Raw genomic sequence first — 14,349 nt, 5'->3', positions numbered from 1 at the left:
CAGGCCCTACAGACAGTCACCATGGCACCCTGGTGCGAGGGACGGCGGGTCGCCGACTTTCCTGAACTGCAGGTGGCACCTGACACCTCACAGTGGGCTTCCCGTGCGGCCAGGCTGTGAGCGGCTCCTGACGGCCAGCCCAGGGTCCACTGGAGCAGCATCCGCCAGTAAACCGCCTGCTCTGAGCGCCCCTCAGGGGCAGGGGGGGCAGACGGAAGCCTCTCCATCCCGGCCCGGCCCAGACCCAGACACAGGCCTGTGTGCAGGTCTCACTGGGGGGAAAGGAGCCGATGCTGGACGCCCCCACCTCCCCCGGGGCGGCACACGGCCTGCCCCACGGGGCTGGGATCTGCGCTCCGCCCGCTCCCCGCTCCCCGCGCCTCCTTCCATCGGCCCCACAGGCCCACACTCTGGAGCGGGCCCTGCTTGTCTTGGCTGCCGACAGCGGCCATCCTCGCAGCCCGGCTTGCATAACCGTGAGGTATCTGCTTTCTCGGCTGACGCCTCAAGCGAGGCCTGAAATGGCCCTGGGCGGGCGGGCCAGCCTCCAACACTCCCTGGCCCGGGCTCGGGGGTCTCTCGCGGAGGCCCCGACCGTGGGCGGGCTGCTAGTGGCCAAAGGCGCCCTGGGCCTCCGGGAGCCGGGAGCAGCGGCCTCTGACCAAGCTGGCCGGCACGGGCCGCGGCTGCCCCCACCCTCTGAGGCGTCCCTGCCCGCGTCATCCCCGGCCCTGCCAGCACTGCGGGCCGCGGCTCAAGAGACAACTGTTGAGAGGAGCAGGTCCCGGGAGTGCTCTGCCGGACGTCCTTGCCGCCAGCCGGGCCCCCTGGAGGGCAGCGTCCAGCACCCTGGCCGTGGCCCGAGGGCCTGGATGTGGCCAGATGCCCCCGTGTCAAGACGTCCACGGCCCTGCACCCTTACGGCCCAGCCACCCTCTCCCTTTGGCTGCCGCCGCCAGAAGGTGGAGCGAGGGAAACAGGAGATCCGAATAATGGGCGAGAATTATTATGTCTTCGTGTGAGCTGGAGCCCAGCCCCGTTCCCCATGATAACTGGGGGCACAGCGTCTTACATTTCCACGCTCTGAGCCAGGGCCAGCTGTGACAATGAGCATATTGTTCCCCGCGTTGGGCATTGTCTGTCTGGTGACAGAGCCCCAGACACACGGGATCAGCACGCACGAGGAAACCGGGACGGTGAGGCCCTGGACACTGACCAGGAAGAGGGCAAGGGACACGCCACCTGCTGCTGACTCCGGGCATCATGGCCTCATGACAGGTCCACCTGCAGAGGGACAGGCGCCCGTGGGAGGGATCGTGGGTACCCCATGTGGGGGCTCAGCGAAGCTATGAGGATGGAACCAGCTCAGGCTCTCTTGTGAGCCCCAAGAGCTGTGGACGTGCTGTAGGAGGTCACCTCTTGGGACAACAGCCAGCACAGGGCAGGTCCCGCACCATAGGAGCTAAGGATAAAAATGTTCCAAGAATCCAGGCAACGATCATGCTGGGCCGGGCAGGGATGGGTAGGCGCCCCCAGGAACCTTCTAAGAGCAGTAGAGAGTCAGCAGCACTGAGCTGAGTCTTGTCCCCCTTGTCCTGCCTCCCTCTGTCCCCTGCTCCAGGTCTGGTGGGCAGGGAAGCCCATGTCTCAGTCCTTGCCGGGCCTCTCAGACACCTGCTTACCCAGGGGCGGGTGCCACTCTGCCCAGCGCCCGGGGCAAGCCCCACAGAGAAATGGGCCTGCAGGGACCATTGCTCCTGGGAGCACTGGCCCTCTGCGCCGGCACTTGGCGTTTGAGCGAGGAAACAGGCCTGACCCCTGATGCAGGGCTGAGCTCTGGCCAGCCTATGCCTGCCCCTGGGGCCTCAGGCTCTCACATTGCTTTCCTGTTGTGCTGGGCTTGTGCAGCCCACGTCCTGCACCCCAGGAGACCCATCGACCCTGTGAGGCCCCTCTGCTGCACCCTTCTATGTGGCCATCCCTTCAGGCCTAGGATGCCGAGGCCATATGCATGGGCCTCCACTGCCGGGATGGAGGCCCCGGGATACAGGCTCAGAGGTCCAGAAGTAGCGGCACCACATAATCCTTTTCCATGGGGCCTTTTGGGGGCTGCAGAGTCAGATTTATCCCTTTCAGGGGTCGAGGCCATCAGGCTACTTTGCTCACAGGTGTCTAAGCCACCCCTCAGGCCCTGTGTTCAGAATGCAGCCAGCCCCCCCCCCCCCCCCCCCCCCGGTGAACAGTCCACCTCTCAAGGCTTTGGAGGGGACGACAGCCCCCCTGAGTCAGTGCAGAGGGAGCAGGGGCCAGGCTGGGGCCACCCTGGGGGAGGGTGTCAGCCCAGGGCCTCTCCCGGGTGGCACCGACTCCACCAGCCGCCCCTGGTTCTCTTGTTATCTGCCTTGGATTCCTGGAGTCTAAACTCTTAAGCTCCTGTAAATCCCCTCTCATATGGAAGTCAGCGAGCCATGTAATATTTAAACTGTCCACACTCGTACTCCATTTGTTTACAAGTTTTCCCTGCTGGCACCAGGGCCTTGGATCCCTAAGCCAGGTTTCCCAACAAGCCCGTAAGCCCCAGCCCTGGGGCAAGGAACCCTGCCCCCACATTCAGGGAAGGGCAGGGGTGCAGGATCACGGGGGAGGGGTGCGAGCATGGGTTCAGGGCCCAGCCCACTGACACCAGGGGAGCAGAAGAAGAGAGTCCAGCATTGGGCCGCCAGCTCTGTCTGGGGGAAGGACAGTGTGGCAGCTCAGCCCGTCCTGTCCTCATGTTCCCCTCCAACCTGGGCAGGGAGCCTGCAGCCCTCGTGAGCCCTGAGGCCTCCAGGGCCCCATCCAGTCTTCAAACCTCAGGGCTGAGGGTGGAGGGGAGTGCTGGGCCAGGGACCTCTGGGTGGCTGAGGCTCTTTGGTGCCCACAGCTCCACTGGCAGCTTCTAGTCTGGGCAGTGGCTCACAGCCCTAGTGCTGTGCTCCGTGTCTGGTGCTGTGCTCCGAGAAGAGTGTGAGCTGGTGCAGGACCAGGAGGTCCAGTCCCATAAGTCCTAGGGTCCTGTGCTGTTGCCTGGGGAGCAAGTGGGTCTTCACCACACGCACCAGGACTGTCACTTCAATCCATGTGCACATCCCTTTTCTCACTATCCCTTCCCATTCCTGGGCAGTCATGTGGACCCGTGAGGGATGGAACAGCATCCTCTGCTCCCCTGTGGGACCCACAGCACACCAAGCAGCACCAGAACTGGGTGGGCCTCCCAGCAGCACCTGCGAGATGAATGAGCCAATGAGTAAGTGAGTGAATGAATGAATGAGTGCTGCTGTCACCGCCACGTCAGGCTACAGCTCCTTTCGGCAGAGGCCATGATCCTGGGCAGAGAGTGACCAGGTGGGGAGCCCTTTTGCTGTGGGTCTGTGTGACGGGGCCTCCCCTGAAGCCTGGCTCCCAGGCCTGCCCAACGGAGGGAGGGAGGTCTCCCACTCTCCTGGACCTGGGGTTGAGGCCAGGGTCTCAGGAGGCCGTGGAGATGGCAGACACAGGGTCTGGAGCAACACAGAAACCACTGGCTCTCTAAGGCTCTCCACTCCTCTCAGTGGCTGGGCTGGGCTGCCCTGCATCTGTGAGTAGGAGCTCCTGCCCCATCCCTGCAAGAACAGGCTGCTCCCTGGGAGCTGGCGTCAGAACTGGTTCCATGTTTCCCACCATTCCTGTGTTGAGGCTGATGCAGAAGCTATGACTCCTAGGAGAAGGGGTGACGATCACCCCATTATAGATGAGAGAGCTGAGGCTCTGAGCAACCACATGGCTTTCCTGGGGCCAAGCAGAATTCTGCCCACCCACTGCAGCCAGGCAGGAGATGGGAGATTGGCCGTGGCCTTGGAGCTACACTCTGGCCTCCCAGGCCAGTGGCCCCAGACCCAGGTGGGAGGAAAGAGCTGTGCAGTAGCCACAGCCATTTATGGAGGGTCAGTGTTGTGCCCAGACAGTGACATGGAGAGGGCTGGCACGCAGACCACACCTTCAAAGGGTGACCCTGTGACTGGCTGACACCCCATGGCCCCATTGGGGATATCTAGGTCTTGTTACACCCCCAGAGCAGAGATCATGGGATCTAGGGGACAGGCAGGTGATAGGAGCACAAAGGTTTTTTCTGCGAATATTCTGCTGCCCTACCTGAGGTCCACCTCACACTGACTCTCTGTGGCTAGTTTCCATCATAAGACAGAGCTTCAGGAGTCAGGCGTGGTCGTGGCCAGGATCTCTTGTGGACTCTGCTTCTCAGTCCTGCTCTGCAAAGCCTGCACTATCACCTAGAATGGCAGCTGAGATTTAGGGCCAGCAGGGCTGAGCACTGTGGTGGGGACACCGCAGAGTGCAGGCATCAGTGACACTATCCACCCTAGAACACAGAGGAGCCTGGACTCCGGAGTCACATGGGCTGACCTTCTGAACATGAATGACCAGTATGGCAGGACCAGCAGAGGTCCTATGGGAGGTGGGAGGCAGAGAGCTGACATCATCTGGGCTCTGCCAGAGACACGGCAGGCCAGAAGGAGGGCCACACTTGGGCACACTTGGCCTCTGTGCTCCACATCCTCCTCTCAAGCAGAGCTGGCCGGCCTCCAGTGTTTCCATTACGTTTTGCAGCCAAATGTTGCTTCATAGAGGGATTTTGTTTGGGACCAAAGGGACTAAGGAATGGGAAGAGATGGGAAGGGATGGGAAGGGGTTTGAAGAGGCCTCTGTCAAGATGTAGGGAGTGGGAACTATATCTTAGAAATAGGAAAACAGGCTCAGATTCATTGCTTGGTCTCCTGGCAAGCTAGAGCTGAGGAGCCCAAAGCCAGAGGAAGGTCTTTCTCCCTCCTCCAGGACCGAGGCCACCTCAGCCCCAAGCCCTGATCTTTTGCATTAGACAACTCCAGACTGACACAAGAGTCAAGCTGCAGATGGGAAGGCTGAAACCGCAGCTACTTCCACTCTGCTTCCTTCAGTAGCAGAGCCTGCCTGACACCCCCCCCCCCCCAACCCGGGCCCTCATTCCCTCAAGAAAGTCAGAATTAGAATCCAGACCTGGCACAAATCTCCTGCTATGGACTCTACCAGGGATTGGAGAGTCCCTTTCCCTTTCCATGACTATAGCAGCCCAGGGACAAAGTGCTGAAGATGACATAGATGTCAGAAAACCACTATCATTACCATCAACACCACCATGGCCATCACCATCATCACCATCCACCATTATCATCAACACCATCATCATCATTACCACCATCACCATCATTACCACTTTAGCAGTAGCAGTAGTAGCAGAGGCCATCATAAGAGAAGCAAAACATCTTGAATAGAAAATGGGGCTTTGTTTGAGTTATTTTGAGGTATGGTTTGGTAATAGGATGATAATCTTGGGCAGAGAAGGGTGGTGAAAGAGTGTACCAAGGGGAAGAGCCCTGACGTCTGGGCTGAGCAATACTCTTAACTTCTTATATGGCTTTGGAAAGTCGCAGGTCCTAAGCTTGACATTCTCAGTTATAAAACAGTGACACTGACAGGGAGGATGTTGAGAGCAGGGGACAGTGGCCCTCTGCAAGTTCCCTTGTGACTTTTAGGTATGATGGAAAGAGATAAAAACACACCTGAGGAGCCCCATTCTTTCCAGACGGTCCCTTTCATGACAAAAATCCCTAATTGTAATGCAACAAGCAGACATGGGGGGCTCTGAAAGGCAAGAAGAAAGAAGAAGACAGGCTGCAAGGGGCCTTGGGATGTGGGGAGCTCCCTGAGCTTCCATGTTGTCTCCCATATGATCCCCAGCAGGTGCTGTGAAGCCTCCAACACAAAATCTCAATGGGCACAGACTAAAATAGCTCTAGGGAAGCCTGTTGCCACTGAGAAAAGTATGACCTAACGACAGAGAACCTTTTAGAGAATATCCTCCCTACTCCAGCCAAACACCAATGGAAAAAATGCATGCTGCCTCTGGGGCTTCAGCAGGCAGAATGGGAGTTGATTCAGTGATACCACTCCATCCCAGCCCCACCTCACCTCACCCAACTGCTCACCTCTAGGAGCTCCAGTCCCCTTTCAGGGTGGTTTTGGCATCCAGGGATGAGCTGAGACCCCAGGCCCACCTGGCATTAATAAGATGGTGGAAGGAAGTGTGGGAGGTAACTTAGCTGACCCCCTGCCTCTCCCTTCCCTGGTGTCTGTGGGACTCAATGGGGAGGTTAAGCATTCACCCCCACTCAGAAGCAGTGAGGCATTGTTAGTTGGCCAGTAGGGCTAAGGAGGGATCTGAACCTGCACCCCACCTGTCTACCACAAGGCCATGTGAGTCAGGGCCCATGTTCTGGGGCGCTGGCTGTGAGGCCCCTCAGAAAACTCACCACACTGCCTATCTAGCCCTCATGCTACATCTCAACACGGGGACTGACTATTACAAAAAAAGATGAGTGTCCAGAATCTCAGGACATTGAGTCCAGAGTACAAAAGAAAATCGCTCATCATACCAAGAACCATGAAAATCCTAGACTGCATGAGAAACGACAATGAACAGGCATGATTGTTGAAGCAGATTGAGATGAATCGGATGCTGGAGTTATCTGCCAACGGTTTTAAAGCAACCATCACAAAAATGTTTCAGCAAGCAATTATGAATTCCCTTGAAACAAATGCAAAAACAGAAAATCCCAGCAAAGAATTAGAATTTACAAAAAAAGAACAAATTATCAAACTGAAAAATATAACTGAAATTGAAAATGTGCTGGAGGGGCCCAGTAGGAGGAGACAGCTCTGGTGAATTTCCGGACAGGCAAGTGGAATTTACCCAATCTGAACAACTGAGAAAATAGACCAAAAAAATGATAAACAAATTCACAGGAGCCTGTGTGACAATGACAAGATTGCTGGCTTTTGTATCCTCAGAGATGCAGAAGGAGAGAAAAGAGTAGAACTTTAAAAACTATTACAAGAGGGGCAGCTGGGTGGCTCCATCGGTTAAGCATCCAACTCTGGGTTTCAGCTCAGGTCACGATGTCAGGGTCCTGGAATTGAGCCCTCATGTTGGGCTCCACACTCAGCAGGGATTCTGCTAGAGATTCTCTCTCTCTCTGCCCCTCCCTCCACTCACTCTCTCTGAAATAAATAAATAAATAAACCTTTTAAAAAAAGTATTACAAGAAATAATAGTACAAAATCCCCAAATTCAGCAAAAGACATAAATCTACAGATTGAAGAGGCTGCATAAATCCCGAAGGATAAACCTATAGAAATCCACACCAAGACACATAATAAAGCTTCTGGGAACTGCAGACAATGAAAACTCTCAAAAGCAGCCAGAGAGGGACACCTAGGTGGCTCGGTGGTTGGGTGTCTGCCTTTGGCTCAGGGCATGGTCCCAGGTCGGGAGATCGAGTCCCTCACCGGGCTTCCTGTAGGGAGCTTGCTTCTCCTTCTGCCTATGTCCCCACCTCTCTTTCTGTGTCTCTCATGAATAAATACATTTTTAAAAATCTTTTTAAAAAGCAGAGAGAAATGGTTCATTAACCTTTAAGGGAGCAGCAATCGCATAACTGATCCAGAGTCTGATCCGTAGCCACAGGAGCCATGGAGAAGTGACTCACAACATGGTAGCTGCTGAAAGGGAACGGTTAACTGTGGATTCTATGTCCAGAGAAAATATCCTTCAGGGACGAGGGAGAAAGAAAGTCACCTTTAGATGATAGAAAATGAGGGCAGCCCGGGTGGCTCGGCGGTTTAGCATTGCCTTCAGCCCAGGGCGTGATCCTGGAGACCCGGGATCGTGTCCCATGTCGGGCTCCCCACAGGGGGCCTGCTTCTCCCTCTGCCTGTGTCTCTGCCTCTTTTCTCTCTCTCTGTGTCTCTTATGAATAAATAAATAATATCTTTAAAAAAAATGAAACTCCCCTTAAGACTAAAGGAAGTTCTCTGAACAGAAAGGAAATGACGGAAGAGGACTTGGAACCCCAGAAGCACAGAAAAACCTCAGGTTGGGTAAAAATACGGGTAACCATATTATAGGGTATTCTAATAGTTTCTTAAATCACTTGATGGTGGAAGGAAAAATCGTAATACCGTCTGAGGTTGTTCTCAATGTGTTAGAAGCAACAGGACAGTTCTATTTTAAAATTTGGGAGGCTGAAGGGACCTAAACAGAAGTTTTCTGCATTTCACTCCAAGTGGGAAGATGTCACTACTGGTAGATTATGCTGTCCACCTGGGGCAATCCCAAGAAATCAATACAACACAATATGTAGAAAATCCTTATCAATAAATCAAGATGAAATTCCAAAAGATGTTCAACAAGCCATGGGACGGGGAAAGAATAGGAACAGGAGACAGGATAATATGGTGGCAGAGTCAAGATGGAACACATTGCTCTAAATGTAAAGCATCCAAACATGCCGACTGAAAGGCAGAGATTGGTACCACGGACTTGACACACCTGCTGTCTTCATAGACACTGTGTGCTCACCTGAGATACGACATAGGTGGTTTGACAGCAAAAGGAGAGGAGCATGCACACACGTGTCGATAGATGGGAGCATCCCATGTGGGCTGAACTTCCACGTAGTCCGTCAGGGCTTCTCCCTCCCTCTCCCCCTCCCCTGCATCCCTTCCCATTCTCTCCTGCCTCCACCAGCCTGCAGTGTCTACCCTTCTGTTCTTTTTCCATGTGCTTATAATCCTATAAAAAAACCACATGTTGCCTTACACGAAATGTGCACAGATATGCGTGGGAAAGTGCCACTGTTTTCTTTAACAGAAGAGAAGGGGGGAATCATTTTATAAAGGCTTCTCTGTATTTTGTTTCTCTCCCAATATTATTTTGGGAGAATTCCACCAAATCAATGTGGAAAAATTCTCTTTATGCATAATTTATTCAACCATTACTTTATTGATGGCTGTTAACTTGGTCTCCAGGATTTCACTCCCCAACGATGCTAGCAACGTCTTTGGAAGTAAAAACAAGCAGAAACATCACAATCACCGAGTCGGGGTGTTGATGCCTATGTGATGCTCAGAGCGGGGGCCCTGCTAGAGGGTCCGAAACAGATGGCAGTTTCGGCTCCTGCCCAACCCCGTCTGCCCAGGATAAGGGCTCCCTCCTGCTTCAGCTGCTGACCTCATTAAAGCAGTGAGAAAGCCCTACTGTACTAAGGACCCAGCAGGTGACTCTGTTGGCCCCCAGAACAGGGCAGCATTCCCATGTGTTCCTGCCCCCAATCAGGGCTGACTATCTCAGACCATCCAAGACACATTTAAAATGGAGAAACCAGGGCCCCACCTTTGGTACAAACTCTGCAGATGGACAAAGCCTCAACCCCTCAAGGGCGCGGGGGCGGCCACTTAGAAGGGAATCACCACCAGGGTCAGAAATTATTCTGGTGCCACCTAGAATAAACAGCCCGACATGACCGGAGGCTGCACTGTTTTGTCTTTTATTGAACATCCTGCTGATGCCAAGGGGCAAGCTCACTGCCCACTCCTACCCCTTGCCCAGAGCCCTTCAGAAGCACCTTCTCTGAACCACGGATGTCCCAAACTCCTTGAAATCTGCGGAGGTGACCCACATCTGCTTGAAGCTGCTCAGAGAGGTGACAATGGAAGCCCCAATCCAAGTGGAGAACCACCTGTCGGGGGGAGCAGTGATCTTGATGGGGGTCCCCTTGGAAGCCAGCTGCTCCAGCTCCTTCAGGAGACGGTCATCGAGGCCCTGGAACAGAGTGGTGCCCCCGGACAGCACAATCTCCCCAAAAAGGGTCTTCTGGATGTCTGCATCACACTTGCTGATGCTGCAGGAGACCATTTTCGAGAGGCCTGGGTTCTGGATGCCCAACTGGTCGGGTGCGAACAGGGCCTCAGGCGCCTGGTACAGCTGCTCCCCGACACAGATGACGTTCCCGTCTGGCAGCTTGTACTCTCTCAGGACCTCCTCTGGCTTCCGGGATAGCTCCTTCTCAGGCTCCACGGCCACGTAGCACAGCTTTTCCTTGATGTCATCCACCAGGGCTTTGTCCAGCACACACGGGAAGGACCGCCCACTAGCCAGCAGCAGCCGGGTGAGGTGCTCTGTGATGTCCCTTCCTGCCACGTAGAGCTTGGTGACTGCATGGGGCAGGGAGTACCCTTCAAAGATGGGGACAGTGCAGGTGACCCCATCCCCGCTGTCCACCACCAGGCCTGTGACGCAGGCCGAGGCGTAGAGGGCCAGCACGGCCTGGTCCGACAGGTAGAAGGCAGGCACATTGAAGTTCTCAAACATCATCTCGGCCATCTTCTCCCGAGCCTCCCTGGGGTTCAGTGAGGGCTCCGTCATGAGCACAGGCCTGTCGCTGGCCTTCACCCCCAGCTCCCACTCGAACAGGTGCTTGCAGAGTCTCTCCATGTCCTCCCAGCCGGTGACCAGGCCCCGCTCGATGGGGTAGTGCATCTGTAGGACCTCCTGCTTGTGCAGAGCCTCCTCGCCCACAAAGTACTTCTTCTGATTGGCTCCTGCCGAAGGGGTCTTGAACTTAGGGTGCCCTATGACAGAGCTGATGACATGGCGGGGCCCAATCTCTCCAGACAAGCCTGCTTTGCAGAGTCCAGAGCCATTGTCAAAAATCACAGCTGGAGAATCTAATACATGTGGATTAAACATGTCTGCAGCATCCTCTTCTGTGCTTCACCAAAATAAAGACAGAACTCTCTCAGCCACTTTGTGATGCAAGAGGCCCCTGTGGAAGTTTAAGGGCACAGGATTCCACGGCTCTGCAGTGACTCCCGGGGGGGGCTAGCAGGTGGCTGGGCCCTGAGAGTCCTCCATCTTCGCCGCAGATCTGCTCTGCTTTCAGGCAGCCAGGGAGGCCACCGCCTTTTCAGGGATGACAGTGTCACGTGTAACAATCCAGCCCAGGCAACAATTATCTTGGGCCAGTGGCTGAGGGCCTTCAGGGGGTGGCACCCCAGAGCCCCCAGTGCTCACTCCCTGGTGAGACTCCTCCTGGCATAGGGCAAGCCAGACCCACTGGTGGTGGTGATGGGCCTGTGAACTGGGGCCCAGCCTTGGAACCCAGGGAAGCAGCCCAGCCTGGGCCCACCCAGGGGACTGAGGTCTCTCTCCCACAGAGCTGCTATTTGTGGGGTGACAAAGACACACCCCCCTCTGCTAAGGAGATGGCCAAGCCCCAGGTACAGGTACAGGTTGGAGGAAGAGTGTCCACAACCCATCACAGCAGGCACTCAGAATGTGTAGACCCCTCCAGGAAGCCCTCAGAGATTTGTTTTTCCTTTACCCCCACGAGCCCTAGCTCTCTGTCCCACAGATGCACCCTGCTGGCTGTCTCTCCAGGCCTGCATGTCCCTGCTCTGGCCAGAGGTCAGGGCCCCTCATTGCTCTCATTGTTCCCAACCCTGTGGATCACTGACTGTTACTCTGTGCCAGTGCTTCTCAGGTTCCCAGAGTGGGGGACACCTGAGTCTATGGACCATCATGTGGTTGGCCACATGGATGAGAACATGCTCAAAAATGACCAGGTCATCAGATTCATGGCTGGCACCAAGGCTGGAGGTGGCTGGGCTGCAAGTCCAGCTCCAGTCCTGCCCTTCCTGAGAGTCCAGGCGGAGGGCCCCTGCTGGGGACTCCCAGAGGGCCCGTGCCAGCTGCACTGAGTGCCAGAGGGTGGAGGCCGGTCGTGGAACATGAGCATACCCGACCATCCTTCCCCGCCCGGCACTTCTAATCCAAAGAGCTCCCCCGGGGGACCACCTCCCCTCCAGAACCCCCAGCTGCCTCTGCTGGTGCTCCTGTGTGCCCTGCCCACCCTTCTAAACCTACCAGTTAAAAAAGTACATGTTAGTCGTGTGGTATAGATGTGTGGTGTGTGTCTGTGGTGTAGACAAATGGCAGATAACATGACTTTGTGGGCACCCTTAGGGGCTAAGCCCCGGGGGAGAATCAATAAGAACTTGGTCTTGTTGGACATTTCCCCCAAAAGACGCCTCCAGGTAGAAACTGAGTCACATACAGGATGGGGTTGGTGCCATAGGATGGCCCCAGATAGAGTTTGCACCACCCACAGCCATTGTCAACTGCTCCCGTGGGGATCCCACTATTTGTGGGGTCCAACATTAGGGGAGTATATGTTTGTGGTGGGCTGCCACTGCGGGTGAGGAGACGGTCAGCAGGAGGTTGTGTTGGGGGTTCCTGCCCGCTTACATCACAAAAAGCCTGTGTACTTGGGGACTCTGGCTTTGATAGAATTTTCTGATTGTTGCCCAACATTCCAAGCTGAATCGGAAGGAATGTGCTCTTAGGGTTTCCAAATTTTGGCACCCAAAGGGGCCCACGTGGGAGGTGATATAACAATGCACATCAGTTTCAAACGCCAGGTGGAGGCACATGGGTGACACATGGGTGACATATGGGTGTGTCCCAGGGGGCCGGGGCTGGCAGAGGCATTGGCCATTTGCAGCAGGGTCAGAGGAGAAAAGGACCAAGGGTGACGCCCCAGCAGACGAAGGAGCACTCTGTGGCCACTGGGCACCCTGTTGCTATAACAACATGCAATAGCCTCGCCCCATAGGCCAGCGGCCTCTGACCCACACGAGGTCACACAAACACCCCCCGGCCCCTCCTACCTGTCCCTGAGCTCCCTAGGCTCATCTTCCTCACCGGCCCCCTACTTAGGTCTGGGACACCTCTACCTGTTGCCTGTTCCTTGGCAGCTCTCTGCTCCTCTGTGACCCTTGCCGACCCGTACAAGCTGACGCTGTCCTGCAAGGAGCTGGGAAAGCACGGCCATCGTCAGGGGCAGCGGCTCCGAGTAAAGCCACTGGAGTCTTCCCAGGACGCCTTTTCCAAGTGTTTTCACTCTCCCTGCTGAGCCTGGGAGACGTGCTGCCCTTTGCCGTGGGTCTGGCACCTGCCAGCCCTGCCTGACACCAGATGCCAGTCACGGCCGTGGGGACCCGTGTGCCCTGCAGAGTGGCCCAGAAGCCTGAAGCTGTTGTCACCTTGTTGCTCTTCCTGCTCCAGGGAAGCACCCCCCAGTGCTCCCCAAAGCCCCCCAGTACCCCCCAGCAGCCCCAGCCCAGAGCCCGAGTGCACACCCCCACTGCTTGTCATTTGTGGGGGCGCTGTCGGAGTCTGGCCCTGGTTGAGGTGGGAGCCTCTGTCCCCCCCATGAAGTGGAGAGAAGACTCACCACCGAGAAGTGGGGTATTCTCTGGGGGCCACACCATGTGGCCACTGAGAAGAACCAGTGGGTTTATGAGCCACAAACTACGTGATGTTGTGTTGGTTTCGAGCTCCCAGCCGGGGGCAGAAATGCTACCCGTGGTGCTCAGGTGCCTGGGAACCTTGTCCCGGCCCGGCTGCCTCCCTGCGTCTGTGGCCATCGTGGAAACAGCCCCACGCCTCCCACCACCTGGCTCTGCACGTCTGGGAGGGACAGCATGTGCGCGGGGGTCCACGTTGGTGCCCACCCACGCCCTTGCACTGGGGTGGATGCGACGCTCCAGGTAGCTGAGCCCTGGCTGCGAAGGCTGTGTTTGCTATTAGCACCAGGACGGAACCCCTCTTCAGACTCCAGTCGGAAGCCAGCGTTTGGAGGCTGCCCTGCCCCCAGCCCGTGCCGGCCATGCCTCGTAAATCGTCAATCGCTTGAATAAGTTTATGGGCGAACTGGCTGTAACTCCATCTCCCTCCGCAGGGCACGGCTCGCCACCGTGATCGTTCTAGAGGGCACTCGTTTCCGTCTTACACAGGAAGACTCACTTATTTCTGGTCCAGCGGTCATGCCCAACACCAGCACCCCCCTCAGCCCCTGCATGATGCCACCTCCCACGCCCTTGGAGGAGCCCCAGCCCGTGGTGGGAGGTGCACAGCCCCTAGGCAGCCTTGGAAAGCTGCCAGGCATTTAGACAGCAGTGGGCAGCCCTGGATCTGCTGGGCACCCCTGCTTCATAGGTCCCTGGTGCAGCGTGACTAGGCCACCCAAGCCCTGGGCTGGGGGCCGCCCTAGCCGTCCCGTCGTCCCTGGTTCCATCTGCCACTGGTGCCCAGACCCTCAGCCAATTAGTGACCAGCAGACCGGGCTCATTAGTTGTGGCTGACATCTGGCGGCCAGATCCTGTTTGATAGGGTCTGGTCCAGTGTGGGCCGGCAGCCTGAAGGAACAGGGCAACTCGACAGGTGGCAGGATGGGCATCCCTCTTCCGAGAGAGAAATGTGCACATGTCCATGGAGAATATGGGAGTCCAGGGGCTACAGGTCCTTGCAGGGTGCCTCCAAACGTCTTATCTTCCACCTTTTTGCCTCAGTCATCCCCAGGTGAGCCCAAAGCCCTG

At 56.2% G+C, this 14,349-nt stretch overlaps 1 protein-coding gene across 1 annotated transcript; it reads right to left on the bottom strand.

Moving 5' to 3' along the window:
• Positions 1–9,442: 9,442 nt before the first annotated feature.
• Positions 9,443–10,863, bottom strand: ACTRT2 (actin related protein T2). Its single transcript, XM_025427409.3, has one exon. It carries the CDS (start codon positions 10,658–10,660, stop codon positions 9,527–9,529), a length of 1,134 nt encoding a protein of 377 aa, XP_025283194.1. The 5' UTR covers positions 10,661–10,863; the 3' UTR covers positions 9,443–9,526.
• Positions 10,864–14,349: the final 3,486 nt, after the last annotated feature.

The sequence above is a fragment of the Canis lupus genome, chromosome 5 (genome assembly GCF_003254725.2).
Source record: "Canis lupus dingo isolate Sandy chromosome 5, ASM325472v2, whole genome shotgun sequence".
Taxonomy (NCBI): domain Eukaryota; kingdom Metazoa; phylum Chordata; class Mammalia; order Carnivora; family Canidae; genus Canis; species Canis lupus.
This window is presented reverse-complemented; position numbering and strand designations above follow the sequence as displayed.